General features: G+C 32.3%; 1 protein-coding gene across 1 annotated transcript; it reads left to right on the top strand.

Annotated features, from left to right (window-relative positions):
• Window positions 1–742: 742 nt before the first annotated feature.
• Window positions 743–2,863, top strand: LOC145014828 (peptide-N4-(N-acetyl-beta-glucosaminyl)asparagine amidase A-like). The gene has a single exon (XM_078973263.1). The coding sequence runs from the start codon at window positions 877–879 to the stop codon at window positions 2,659–2,661; it is 1,785 nt and encodes a 594-aa protein (XP_078829389.1). The 5' UTR covers window positions 743–876; the 3' UTR covers window positions 2,662–2,863.
• Window positions 2,864–15,567: the final 12,704 nt, after the last annotated feature.

Genomic DNA, 15,567 nt, shown 5'->3' with positions numbered 1-15,567 from the left:
TTGTTATTAATCCACGATCGCAACTTACTATTTTATTTAGCTCATAATCCCAAATATAATTACTAGTGTAGTGATTTTGATATCGATACCAAAGAAAATTCTGATCATATTTTGAAAATAAAAGGGAAAAGGCTTTTAATCGTATAATGTAGCTTACAAAGCATTAAGCTAAATAACGACAAACCTACTTAAAAAAAACCTACATATTAATTTTACCGCATCAAATCCAACATAACAATTAATAACCATATAAATTTAATTCTAATTTCAATAAAAGAATAATTTTTTTTTTTATCATGTGTTATGGTATTAGACATTTTAATTAATGTGATGCTATTATCAAATTATTATCAAACTATTTATTCTTCATTTCAAATTTTAAATATTAAATTTTTTTATTTTAATTATATTAAATTAATAGTATTAGATTAAAAATTAAACTAAAATTAATGCAAATTATAACGTAATTATAACTATATATAACTAAAAATATCTTTAATTAATAATTTATTAATAATTTTAAATTTTAATATAAAATTTTAATTAATTTTATAAATATAATTTTTACGGGTCAGATTAGTATACTCTATTCTACCGGGGAAATCAATGAATATCACAAAATTTAAAATCTAATTTACTAGATGATTTAAAATTAAAGAACTATCCAATCACAACGCAGTATGCTAATTTTATCATTAATCTTAAAATATACATTAAATTGTCTGTGGATCCTTATCTTTCACGAATTGATTTTGTTATGATTTTTCCCTCTAAAATCTCAGATCTCAACGCTACACTCCAACCCTAACATTGTTTTTCTCCCCTACCGATCTTTACAAGAATCACACTTTCTCCACCAAAATCATCACCATTCTCATGGCTTCCAGCTTCCTTCCTTTCCTCCTCCTCCTCCTGTCGTTCTCCCAAATCTCCGCCGCCAATCCCGTTCCTAAAGCCACAATTTTCCGGCAACAGCTCACCTCCGATCCCACCACCACTAACGACATCCCACCCACCACGTTCTTTGAAGTAACGAAACCCATCCAACTCCCAAACACAAAACCCTGCTCAACCCTTCTTCTACAACATGATTTCGGATATACTTACGGCAGTCCACCAGTCTCCGCCCAATACACCCCGCCGTTTAATTGCCCATCAACCGATTTTGCAAAAATTGTTCTCGAATGGACAGCTACATGTAAAGGTCGTCAATTCGATCGGATTTTTGGGGTTTGGCTCGGCGGCGTTGAGCTGCTCAGAAGCTGCACAGCTGAACCTAGAGCCACCGGGATTGTTTGGACTGTGAAGAAGGACATTACTAGGTATTATTCATTGCTTATGTCGAATCAAACACAAACACTCGATGTTTATTTGGGCAATATTATTGATAGTACTTACACTGGTGTATACCATGTGAATGTTAGTATTCATTATTATCCCTTCGAGAAGAAACCTGTTAATTCGAATCATGCCCATAACGAATGGGCTGATTTGATCATACCCATTTCAAGAAACTTACCAGGGAACGATGGATTATGGTTCGAAATCCAGAATTCAACTGATGTAAAGTCAAAACAGTTTGCGATTCCCCAAAATGCATATCGAGCTGTTCTTGAAGTGTATGTCTCATTTCATGAAAACGATGAGTTTTGGCCTACAAATCTCCCTAACGACTATATTTCTGCTAATAATTTATCTGGGTATCCTGGTGATGGACCTTTTAGAGAGGTTATTGTAAGTTTAGATGGAAAAATAATTGGTGCAGTTTGGCCTTTCACTGTAGTTTTCACAGGAGGTGTTAATCCATTACTATGGAGACCAATTACAGGGATTGGATCATTCGATCTCCCTTCATATGATATTGAAATCACTCCATTTCTTGGAGCACTTTTAAATGGAAAACTCCATGATTTTGGTTTTGGTGTCACAAATGCTTTGAATGTTTGGTATATTGATGCAAATTTACATGTATGGTTGGATGCAAAGAGTGAGAAGACAAAAGGGATGTTTTTGAATCAAAAAATCTCTCCACTTCATGAATCTTTGGTGTCCAATTTCACGGGTCTTAATGGGACATTTCTTACTAGTGTCCAAAGGTCAATAAAGTCAAGTGGATGGGTAGAATCGTCATTTGGGAAGATAGTAACCGAGTCAAAACAGGATTTCAATTACACTAACATCATGGTGATGTCGAAAAATGGGGATTTACAAATTGTGAACCAAATAATCGAGTTTAATGATAGTGTGGATTCCAAGATTCCATCTTTTGTTCATAACACAAAATCTTTGAAAACTTTTTCTTTTTATATTTACTCGGATACACTAGACAAAGGAAACAAAAGCTATGATCAGGTGGCGAATGTTACTTTGGGTTTCAATGAGAAAAAGATCGATAATTTTGGTTCTAAATCTTCATCAAGTGTTCTTGAAAACATACAAAATGGTCAAGGCTCGATGCTTGTGAAAGGGAATTTAGTTGTTAGTGGTTTGGGGAGTACACAAGAGATGTATAATTATAGTGATGATAAATTCTGCTATTTTAGGGACATAAGTAGCTCAAATTACACAATTATTTATGATAAAGAGGGAGATACATGCACTAAATCGAAAAAATCAAGATTCAATTTTTCAACGGGTAAAAGTTTGCATTTTCCTGCTTGAAGAATTTTTCTAGCATCGGAACATCATGAAATTTAAAGGGTATCATCACTTCATGATCTTTATGTAAGGGGTTTAAGTTGATTTGTATTGTTGTTGTTGTGATATGTTGTGTAAGAATTAGATTTAAGAATTTAGATTGATGCAATTATGATGGTTTTGTGAAAATTTGAGCAAGTAATGGAATAATTGGGTTGTGGTTTTATGGAGGAATTGGTTACATTATAAAATTTAAAGAAACTTATGGAAATTATGATCAAATTTGACTATGTTTTCTAGGTCTTGAAGTGGAATGCATGATGGCACCTTCTTTCCTTTTATGCATTATCGAAGTGATTATTATCATATGAATAATGAATAATACGATTAGTGGATTAAAGCTATGGGTAGCTAGGTAAGTTTACATTTATCTAAATAATATGTTTTCTTATGGAAAACTCCATGTTTATGCAGATATGATTAAGCCTTAAAATATAAATAATTATAAACATTATCAATTTCTCCAAACGTAAAGTTTCTGCCAATACGGAGTCAAAACACTGTAATATTGACAAAATTGCAAGAATGGTCCTTGTGGTATGTCGAAAATTGCTACTGTGGGCCAAACAAATTTTGACTAACACTAATGGTCCAAAAGTTTCTATTTTATTGCGATTTTGGTCCATTTTGATTTGATTTTTTTATAAAATGACGATTTTGTCAATTTATATTTGTTTTTCGCTTTTCTTTTTGTTATTTAATTATTTTCCTAACTAAAAAATAAAAATAAAAGAAAAGAAAATAATCTCTCTCTCTCTCTCTCTCTCACACACACACACACATAGAAAAAAATATCACCACCAGTCAAAGTTATAAACGTCACCATGACCACCGATCAGTACCAACACCGCCTTTAGTCCCACCGTCGATATGAGTTACATCTCCCGACCACCACCGAAGAATCAAAACGTCGTTGCCATCTTCCCCAACAAACCCATTTCACGTCACCTTCTCAGGCGACCATCTTCCTCAGCAAACCCTTCGATCCCAATGATGATTTGATGGGTGTTACATATCCGTAAGGAGGGGTGCCATGAGGCGACGACTATTTGAAGATTAACATAACATAAGGACGGCGAGACTGAGGAAGATGGAGATGCCATTGTTCGAAAAAAGTGAGCTTACTAGGTCTGAAGTCCAACGAACAGATCTGAACTCTTGTTAATGATGAAACATCAGAGATGAAACGAAGGTGGCAACAAAGTAGGGTTTGCTGACAAAGATGGCGACGCTGGTGGTCCAACGACATACGTTAGTGACAAACAGATCTAGCGCCAGAAATCCAAATCAATGAAGATGGTGATGTTGTGGTTAGGTGGAAATCCAAATTGATGAAAATGATGGCGGTTTCAAGATGAATATAACACAAGCACTAGTACTGTCGGTGTTCATGGGTAATGAGGGTTTGCAAACGAGGGTTTCAGATCTGCCACCTAAGAATCAACAAGCTTTGTCTTTACAAAACACAAGCCCTACCACCGTTTCTAACCGTCCCCACCATCTCTCAATTCTCCTTGCTCCATCAAACGACCCTCAAGTGAGCTTCAATCGAATTTGAAAAATAAAAGGAGACCCTAGTGTTTTTAGAGGCTGCCACCATTCTTGTTTCATGAAACCATAAGGTTTTCAAAGGTTGTCGCCACTACAATCCATAGCTTCAATCTATGTGTCGCAGCCTGGAACTTTCACTAAAAAAATGTCATTTAGTGGCATAAAAAGTGCCGCTAAAACCACCTAAAAGTTGTCACTAAAAGCTTCTTATAGAATCGGCGACACACATAATAAGTGTCACTAGAAATGCTCACACTAAAGACTTTTAGTGACACCTTTTGCTTTTGTCACTGCAATTTTTAGGCTTTTAGTGATACTTTTTAATTTGTCACAATAGAAAAAATGTTTATTATGGCATATATTTTATGTCATTAATGCCTGATTTGACAAAATAATCTTTAGTGACACTTTTTTAGTTGCCATAAAACTATATATATATATATATATATATATATATATATATATATATATATATATATATATATATATTATGAAATACAAAAATTTTATCAATAATATAAAATAAAATAAAATAAATTTTCATTCTGTTTAACGAAACAAACAACATTTTTCTTTTCATTTCAATAGAATAACCATTTCCATTCCTTCCATCATTCCATTAAAACAAACATTACCTATAAGAAAAATTAAATGTTTTTCCAATGTTGCAAACGGTTAGATATTCAAATAATTATTTGTTTGGCTTTCTAAGCCATTATTATCACTATAAAGCCTATCTTTCACAGCTTTTAAGTTCAATTCAACTTCACTTGTTGTCTACTATGACAAATCAACAAGAAGCTCAAGGTAACCACGTAAGCAGCACATTAAAAAAGTAGTCTCATCAAATTATATTCCATTATTCTTTGAGTAACATACATTGTTAAAAATGGAAGTGAGTTATTATGTGTTTACCACAAATCACCAATCACAAACATGGCTAATTTTCCACATAACTAGTCCTCCAAGATCTCATAGTTCTTTCTTGCCAAAAAATTCAAATCCGATCATCATATCAACCAAAAAAATGTGTTAGTTAAGTCAAAGCAGTATTCGATACTCTTTAACTTATTATATGGATTTACTTCATTTCAGCTTAGACAATAGAAATATAAATTACTTTATATTTTCAACCATGGATTTGTATTTATTCATTGCTACTTATAGTTGTCTTGATAACTTGTAAATTTCAAAAAACATATATATAAATGATTACTACATTATCAATAATTTCACAATTTTCAAGCCTAAAAGAGGGTTCCAGAATCTATAGCACATGTTGTGGTGCAAAACATAAATCATGGATCGATCTCATAACCTAAAAATATAAAAGTAGCATGTAAGGGTAAATATTTTCATGCATAAGTATAGTAGGAGAAAAAATATCTATATTTTAGAACATATAAAATGAAAATTCAGTCTACGAAGCCTCTTAGTAAGAGCAACATGGCATCCAAATGATCCCTTTATATGAATGAGCTTCATCAACCATCATATATATTGTATACATATAACCTAAAATATATGATTAATACTTATCAAGAAACTGCTCAATGCAATCAGATATAACTTTCAAATATTACATGAGGTTTGATAAGAATTGTAAGAACTAGTTATGAAATGATAAGATTCACAAAACTTAGTAGAATGAGCCAGTTACTAGATAGAAATTTGATTCCCAGATAACCATGCTCTTAGTTGATCTTATGCCAAGGCCTACATAGAGTTCTTTCCAGCAAGCGAAACCCCAATTTACTGTTCCTATATATACCACATGAACTTTTATTATTAAAAAAGATGTCATAATTTGTATTGCTTTTCAATTCAAATCTATGTTTGGTGGATGAAGATGATTCGTACGTTAATTCTATGCAAAGTGAAATATTTGCCCTGCCCTAACAACCGAGAACCTCTATCAGGTTTAGTGATGAACTATATATAATGATAATGATTCTGAATTTTCTAATAAGAAAAGGAAGGAGTTTCCAGTTAGTAAGAAATGAAAGAGTCAAAGAGATGTAGAAAAGGTAGAGATAGTATCTTATTACAGATCATAATGTCACTCTAGCAAAGGTACATTGATTTAGGCACAAGGGTAAAAGGAAAAAACTTGGGAGTTATGTTCATATTAATAATTAATAACTATAACGATAAATAAAAAACACAAAGCAAGGTGAAAGGGAAATTGAAATAATAAAAATAAAAAATAAAAAGAAAAAGCAGTTAACCTTCTAGAATGTATGTATATATCCTAGTGAAGAAATAAGAATTTTGAGATGTTTTTCTTTAGATAGACCTATATTAATTGAATTAATTGCATTAGCAGATTCAATACGCTTGATTGACTATTGAGGCCTTGTTTCATTTGTTTGTTAAAGAAATAATATGAAATTATACGAAAATAGAAAAAAGATTATATAGGTAAGAAATTGAAACATTACCTTTATTATGTTTAATATAATGATGGGCTTCCCATATATCTTGGCAAGATTCTAAAATGAAGTCTAGTAGCTTCATAGTTTTGGTCCTTCCTTGATACTAAAAGATTAATGTCAGTTAACAGATTATATCAAAAACATATATTAGTTCAAAGAAACTGATTAATCATACACATAATATATGGTTTAATATTCAAGCGTAGAGTTTTTTGTGACAAAAAAGTAGTACACATCCACAATTTTGTACAACTGAATGATAGAAAAAGAAGTCCTTTGTAAGATCCACCATGCATAGTAGCTTCTTGTATCTATAATAAGAAAAAAACCTTAATATAAACAAAGTACAATAATGAATGCAATGTATGAAGTAATTAAAAACATTACCTATTTTTGTGTCTCCAAGTAGTCAAAGGTAGTCAAATTTATCTGAGTTGTAGAATCCGATAGAGCTATCATTCCGGTCTTGGAGATTGCATATACTATGTGGCCACCAATTGAGCCAATTAGCCTTCTTTGTGTAATTAGCAACATGTAGTATGGTCCATGAAATTTAACGAAACCTAAAAAAGATAAATCATACTAAATACATGATATGAAACGTATATATATGCTTGAAAACATATATGTACATACCAACAACTTCATAAAAAGTGGTGATAAACTTGAGCCCCTTATGGATTTATTACCCTCATAAATCCTTCTTAAGAGTTTAGAACATTCACATTATGTATAAGTTGATAAATCCTCACAAATGTTAGGATCATAAGCCTCTAACCTGTCAATTTCCAATAACCTATCAATTTTAAGAACATAATGAACTTCATTCATGTCGAATATTATCACGAGGAAGAGAACATATGAATAAGTAATCAAAAGGAATGGTTTGACTTCTGAAATAGTTCAAAAGTGCACATTGGCATATGAAACACAAGTCGTTTAGAGAGTACCGATCGATTCTCGTAAATCCTGAACTTTTGCAGAAAAGCGAATAGAGTACCATAGGGAGGTGGATGGCTTATCAAGAGGAACATCAGAATCGTTTTCTGAGGCGACAATTAGACAAAAATATAGTATCGATTATTCAAAAAGAGGGGATATATGCTCATTATCTGCAACCATCGCTATTATTATTAGATTCTTGTCCAATCTAGATCTGAGCCTCATCCTCAAGGATAGGTTCAAAAATCAAATAAGAAGAGAATTCAAATACAATATAACATTCCTTTCTAATTCTATGTTTTTCTACTTCTCCAATTTTTTATTTTCCCTTCAGGATTACAATCTGGCATGTGAAGATGTCAAGTAATCTTCTTGGTAGTCATGTATATCTTGTGAATTATACCTTGATCTCGAACCAGGGGAGATACGGTTGGAACAAGGCAGATGAGTGCTGAGCAATGCCGACGAAAGACCATGTCGATGATTGATGAATTGGGAAGAGAGGTTGTGGATTTTCCCTCTTCAAAAGCTCTTCCCTAATTAAAATATTTTCTCACCTAATTTTTTTTCCACTGAGAGATCGTCGACTAAAATCGGAAAAAAGAAAGGGAAATGAAAATAAACAACCTCTTCAAGACGTATAAGTAAAGCACATAAATAGAATTGAAATAAAAAACTAATACCATAATACCTGTAGTAGCATAAAAAGATTGGTTAATTCATAAAAAATAAACATTCAATCGTACATAATTATCTATATAACATAAAATCTATAGCTTTTAGTGTCATTATGTCCCTAATACATGTGAATAGTAACGGCATAAAATATTAAACGTCATTAAATCTATCAATTTTTATAGTGGCATATAAAATATGGCACCACTAAAATCATAATATAGTGGCATAAAAAACTTATGCTATTAAAAGTGTATGTCACTAAATGTCATTTTATTTGTAGTGTTTTAGGGTTAGGGTTTTGGTGTCAGAGCTTCGATCTTTTTCTACCAGTGGTGTTCATCTTTTATGCCAGTGGTTAGGCTTTCCCGCGAGAGTGAAGCTTGGGGGAGGGAGTGAGGGTGATGACGTTCTCTTAGAGAGAGAGAGAGAGAGAGAGTTTTATTTTGTTTTTTAGTTAGGAAAATAATTAAAAAACAAAAAGAAAAGCAAAAAACAAATAGAAAGGAGCAAAATCTTCATTTTATAAAAATTCAAATCAAAATGGACCAATATCGCAACAAAACTTTTTGGCCATTAATGCTAATCCAAACTTGTTTGAAAAAAGTGATAAGTTTGGATAAAATTGAAAGGGAAGAATAAAGAAGAGTAATAAAGTTGAAAGTGAAAAAGTAACAAGATTAAGAAGATAAATATCTTAAACTACTACTTAATTACCTGATTTTAAGCTTGCAATTCAATTATTTCATGAAGATTGTTATGTAAGTCATGGTAATTATGATTATGATTTTGAGCCTGTTCAACGCATTACTTGATTAGATACAACTCAAGAAGATTGTTATGTAAGTCATGGTAATTAGGTAAAACATGATTTATGATCATGATTTTCTGATTATTTAAGTTCAATAAGATTTAGAGAGAGTGAGACACGTGCAACAAGTTGTAAGAAAACTCATTATTGAGATAAAGGTAAAATTGACTAACTATATGTATCTATAATCGAATGATTATATATTGTTCAAGTCGCAATAATCAAGCTACTGAAAACGTACATCCAATACCCCCTTTGCCTCCTCACAAAGAAACTATTGGTCAAACCAAAAACATTCAATTGAAAACATATTTTATGTTGTACAATGTACAACATTAAAGAATCTTTTATTTCATTCAAGAAATGGCATATTGATGTATAGCCTTATATACGACTTACATGTGACCATGTGCTAACTTTTTCCTACATTTTCCAACAGGATTATAAAGTTATTTGATCCCGAAGATCGGAGTATCGGACGACTCATCCGGGTCCCCCTCTTTACATGAAACAATATCAAGATCAGATTTTGATTTATACATTATGACTCCTTTTATTTAAATTGCTTCAAGTGTAGGTGAAGTTATTTTGGGAAAATTTCAATTGCTTTAATGTTTGATTGATATAAGGGAATTGTACTACATATGATTTTTGCGGACAGGGAAAGAAATAGGGGGTGGGGTGGGGGGTGGGGTGGGGTAGTAGTAGGTTCTAGGGGTGGGGATTATTTGACATGTTTTGTCCCTATAAATTTATCATGACAATCCTTTTCACCTTGTCAAGATCCTGGTAGGGACTCCAATGGATTTGATGCATGAAGGTCCTTTGTAAATGTGCATTTATGTTTTTTTTGACCAATTGTTGGATGTTTGTTAGTACAATTCTTTTAATAAATATAGAGTGAATTATAAGAATGATCCTCAAGTTTCATAATCTTTTGTAAATTGGCAATCTAAACTTTCATTATGCAATTTTGTTTTGGTTATAACATACCTATAGTTATGATATTTTCCAAAGACAACACTTTGTTGCTTCAAATAGTTCATCTCTACTAATAATAATATTATTGGACAATATTGATCATGAACACATCTATAAGAAGTGTATTACTAATGTCTTGTTTCCTCTATAACAAGTTAGTCAATTATCGGTCTTTTTGATCATTGGTTTAACCTCAATAGTTATCTTTTGTTGCTCTTTGTTTTTATTTTTAGAAGGTAATGATACTAGTGGTGCAAATAAGGTCCTTGACCGATGCTTTTCCCGAGTTTTGAAAAGTAACTATGTAGGCCAAATATAATATGCATACGTTCACGAGCTTTTTTAAAGATAAAATCTTCAGAATTTATTTGGGCTCACTTGGGCTTTACATGAGCCATGCCAAAACTAGTGATTTTGATTTCAAAAAGATTAGTCGTATTTTGTTGTCCTCACAAAGATGGTGAAGGTTCTTTCTTGCAATACATTAAGTTTTAAGAATTATTAATCACCTATTCAATATTAATTTTGTGTTATATGTGTTGGTTTACGTTACAAGGCATATTAAAGAAAGGTACTACTAGTCGTTGTGAAAAGTATGGGATAAGTTTTTTTTTTTTTGTTGAAGGGGAGGGGGGAAGGGGGGGGGGGGGGGGGGGGGGGGGGTTATTGTTGGAAAAGTAGGTGAGAATTTTTTGGGATAAATAAGCCATAAAACTTATTGGATTGTTGGTAAGTGCTAACACACAAATGTCTAACATTGCAAATCATAAAGTAATTAGTGGATTCTATGTATGTTATTCCAGGAATAAATAAATATCAATGTACTTTCATTTAGTGTTACTTGGGATTAAACTAATAGAAATATACCTTCATTTATGATAAATACCAATGTATTTTCAATTTAGTGTTATTACGGGTTAAAGAAGCAACAACATACTTTTATGAGGATTGATTTAGAAGAATCTTGGTGGTACCTATATATGTTCATAAGGATGAATAAAATAACAACGTATTATGTTTAATGTTACATGGAACTAAATAAGTATCAATATAACTTCATTTTATGTTACAAGGGAGTAAAAATAATAATAAAGTATATCACAAGGTTTGAATAGAGGAATCATCAGTGGATTCTTTATGTTACTAGGGATTAAAGAAATAAAAATACACTTCCATTAAATCTATTAAGAAATGAAGAAATCATAATATAATGTTTTAGGGAATTAAAGGGATAAATAATGTACTTTCATCATGGTTGATATAGAAGAATCATCAATACATCATCAATGATGTGGATGATTATTCTGAAGTGAAGGGTGAACTTGTGACGTTCGTGGTATAAATGATCTTATGTTCCCCAAAGATCAAGAATAACTCTCAAAATAATAAAAGTTCCTAATCCAGGAGCCCAATCAACCGGAAGGTGTGTACCATTATCAAAGCAGTTGTAGTTTTTAGGATCTGATTTCAAAGTCTTTGGTCAATCAATAAAAACTAGCCACGGTTTCACACCCTAGGCCGTATCAGATTGGTTGGATTAAGAAACATTTGACCATCAAGGTGTATGAGATCTATAAGCTACATATCTCTATGAGGAAGACCTATAAGGATGAAATAATACATGATGTTGTTGATATGGATGTTTTTCATGTGATACAAAGGAAGACCATGACAACATGAGGTGGATGTTAGATATATATATATATATATATATATATATATATATATATATATATATATATATATATACTATAATAAATGAAGGTTTTTTTTGCCACATGTCTTCTTCTCATTCATTTGGACACATGTCATTTTCTAGATTTTTAAAATTTTCTTTTTCCACTTGTCATTTTATTGTATTTATCATTTTATTAAATTAAAATTCCACATTTAATGTGTAAGGTAATATATATGTAAAATATTTATTAAAAAGAATTTATATATGTAATGTATTCAATACATTAAAGTCTCATTAATTTTAATAATTCAAATTTTTCTTATTTTTCTTATAAATTCAAAATTTTCAAATTATTAAAATTTTATATTTGTTTTTTTTAATTAAACCCATGTAATACATGAGTTTTACACCTAGTATATATATATATATATATATATATATATATATATATATATATATATATATATATATATGAGGACAAAATATGTGTATATTCAATTAGAAAGGGAAAAATATAGTATTTCTACCAAAGGGTTCTACAAGACCCTCAATATCAAAGAAAGAAGGTAGAGTCTTTTAACCATGGTTCAGTCTCATAATGAGTTTTAAATAGAAACAAAGGAGTCAGGCTCAACATATGCTCTACTAGTTAAGTGAATAGACGACATATAATTAGAGATCGTTAAAAAGGTACCACTTATATAGTAGTTTAAAAGAGTGCTTGTTGAAGACAGTCCTAATACCTCACCACCCCCGTAGAATCCAACACCAGATCAACTTTGTTCCTGGTGAAAGTCTCTCAAACTTACACCATTACAGAATGGCCTTAAGGGCAAGGATGTTATAATTTAGAAAGTCCAAAAATTACTCAACGATGTTCATATTCAGAAAAGAGTATCAGTCCATAGGCGTGTTTAACATGGTGCTTTCTTAAATGTTTAAGAGCTTCTAGCTTTTATCTTTTGACAAAACACTTTAGTTTAAACAAAAAGCTTCATTTGGTAGTACGAGCATTTAGCTTTTAGTTTTAAAAAACACTCCAAATCTAAAAGATACTTCATGTCACATTTAATAAAATGCTACTGAGATTTTAGGAGCTTCTAGCTTTTACCTTTTGACAAAAAACTTTAGTTTAAACAAAAAGCTTCATTTGGTAGTACGAGCATTTAGCTTTTAGTTAAAAAAACACTCCAAATCTAAAAGATACTTCATGTAACATCCCGACTCCTAGGTATTATAATAAATTAATTTACATTCATATTGATAGAGCACCTTGACGAGTTAGATGCCCCAACTCATCGAGTTGAGGAGTTAATGGCCACGTGATTTTTAGAGTCTACTCAATGAGTTGGAGGATCCCAACTCGATGAGTAGGTGCTAAGTGAGAAAACCCTAATTTTCCGGGTTTGTGTCCAATTTAAAGGACCATAAGCCTTCATTTCCACCTCCCTTATCATGTTAACACTCTAAGAGAAACCCTAATCGAGCTATATCCTTGTGTGAGAAAAAGAGAGGCTAATATTTCATATTTTAGTACATTCTTTGAGGATGATTGAGGAGCAAACTGCTTGGGACAAGAGGGAGCTCTTGGATCCGATGTTCATTCATTCCTAGCTTATGTTTGAAGGTAAAAAGCTACCACCTTGCTCATTGTCTGGATAAATCTCTTTTCTAGGGAGTTTAGGGCCTTTTTACAACCCTTCTTTGAGTTATGGAGTTGTTAAGCTTGCCCTAGAGTTGAGACTTCACGACAATATGAAGTCTTTTGAGCCCAAAGATCCAAGCTTTATCAAGCTAATGGCAAGCTTTTATGCATTAAACCCTATAAAGAGATTGTCTTGTAATTTCTAGCCCTAGATGTCATGCATGGACGTAAAGCTTGCAGCTTTACGTGGTATTTCAGCCTTGGGAGGCTAGATCTAGAGTTTGGGACCTTATTTTTGCTTAGAATCTTTTGAATGAGAATGGGTCAAGAGGTACTCGACGAGTGCATGAGCCAACTCGATGAGTCAGCTAGGGTTTTCCTTGATAGTCTGAACACGCTACAACTCGGCGAGTTGACGAGACAAATCGACGAGTTGAGTTGGATTTTTCTCGATACTTCAAAGGAAACGAAGGAACTCGATGAGTCGCATACATGCACTCGACGAGTTTAGTCAACATGGACTATTGCCTTATGTTGACTTTTAGGGTTTGGTCAACTATGGACCTTGGAGACCATGAAGGGGTAAAATGGTCCTTTTCACCCCTTTTAGATTTAGTGGAGGAGTGAGCTTAACATCTCGGAGTGGTTATTACAAAATTACTTATTAGAGATAATTGTATTGTGTAGGCGAAGTCTAGACTGTTCGTGGGGTACTAGATCTACTTGCTTACTTACGAGGTGAGTCTTTTCACTATACTTACCAGAGTGGTAATACTGTGTGATCGGAGGGTCTTATATGATTATATATTGAGTATGTGACATCATGCATTTTTCTTTGTGATTTATGCTATATATTATCTTGTGCTTTATTGGTTAGGACCGGAGGGTCCAACCCGAGTTGTGAGATCAGAGGGTCTTCACTGAGACACATGAACGAAGGGTCCTTATCGAGATATAGCCATGAGAGGATAATTATTGTGTGTGGTATTTTGGGGAACTTACTATGCTTCGTGCTTATCGTGTTTTGTGATATGTTTTTCAGGTACTTCTCTGGCTCATGGGAAGGAGGCGACTTGATTGTACACACCTGTCGAGATTATGTTTGAGGATTCTAGGATATTATCAGTTGTTTTGATGATTTGTGTTTTTGATGAATGATACATTATGGTTTTGAGAAAATGTGATATTAAGTTTATGTCTTTTAAAAATGAAAAATTTGTTTGAGAAATTTACAGTGTTACATTCTAGCTTTTACCTTTTGACAAAACACTTTAGTTAAAACAAAAAGCTTCTTTTGGTAGTACGAGCATTTAGCTATTTGTTAAAAAAACACTCCAAATCCAAAAGATACTTCATGTAGCATTTAACAAAATGCTACTGAGATTTTGAATTCAATTTCCATAATTGCCCTTATATATATATGTATGTATGTATGTATGTATGTATGTATGTATGTATAACAGTTGTCCTTTTATGTAATTTTACATATTTCAACAACTTACAACTACTTTTTCCAAACACTCATATAACAAATAAAAGTTATAACTTTCAGCTACCAGATACCCACTACCAGCTACCTGCTTACCTCTACTAGCTGACAACTAATTTTATCAAACACGCCACATATATAATGCTCAGTCCCCTCCAACCAATGAAGGATGGTAGTTGGAGAATGTTTATCGATACTTGTGCCATAAAAAACTAATTTTCAGGTATCATTGCCCTATACACCGTCTCGATGACTTACTAAACAAACTTTCTTGATCAAAACTATTGTCAAAGATATACTTTAAGAGTGGATATCATCATATCAATATTCGACCTAGTGATCAATGAAAGGCAACCTTTAAAACCATGGATGGACTATATGAGTACTTAGTAATACCCTTTGGCCCATCAAATACACCAACCATTTCATTTGTTTGATTACCCATGTATTGTTTCTTTTTATAAGGTATTTTGTGGTTGTTTATTCTGATGACATCCTAATGTGTATCCACATGGAGAAAGATCACTTACCATACTTGAATACCATATTTAGTATCTTACTAGAAAATGAGTTGTATGTAACTTTGAAGAACTGTATGCCTTTTTCTTTTTCTTTTTTTTTTTTTTTTTTTTTACCAAAAGCTACTTTTATTGGTTATGTTAT

The sequence above is a fragment of the Lactuca saligna genome, chromosome 9 (assembly GCF_052625555.1).
Source record: "Lactuca saligna cultivar CGN05327 chromosome 9, ASM5262555v1, whole genome shotgun sequence".
Taxonomy (NCBI): Eukaryota; Viridiplantae; Streptophyta; class Magnoliopsida; order Asterales; family Asteraceae; genus Lactuca; species Lactuca saligna.
Note: the sequence above shows the minus strand (reverse complement) of the source record. Positions and strands in the feature narration are given on the sequence as shown.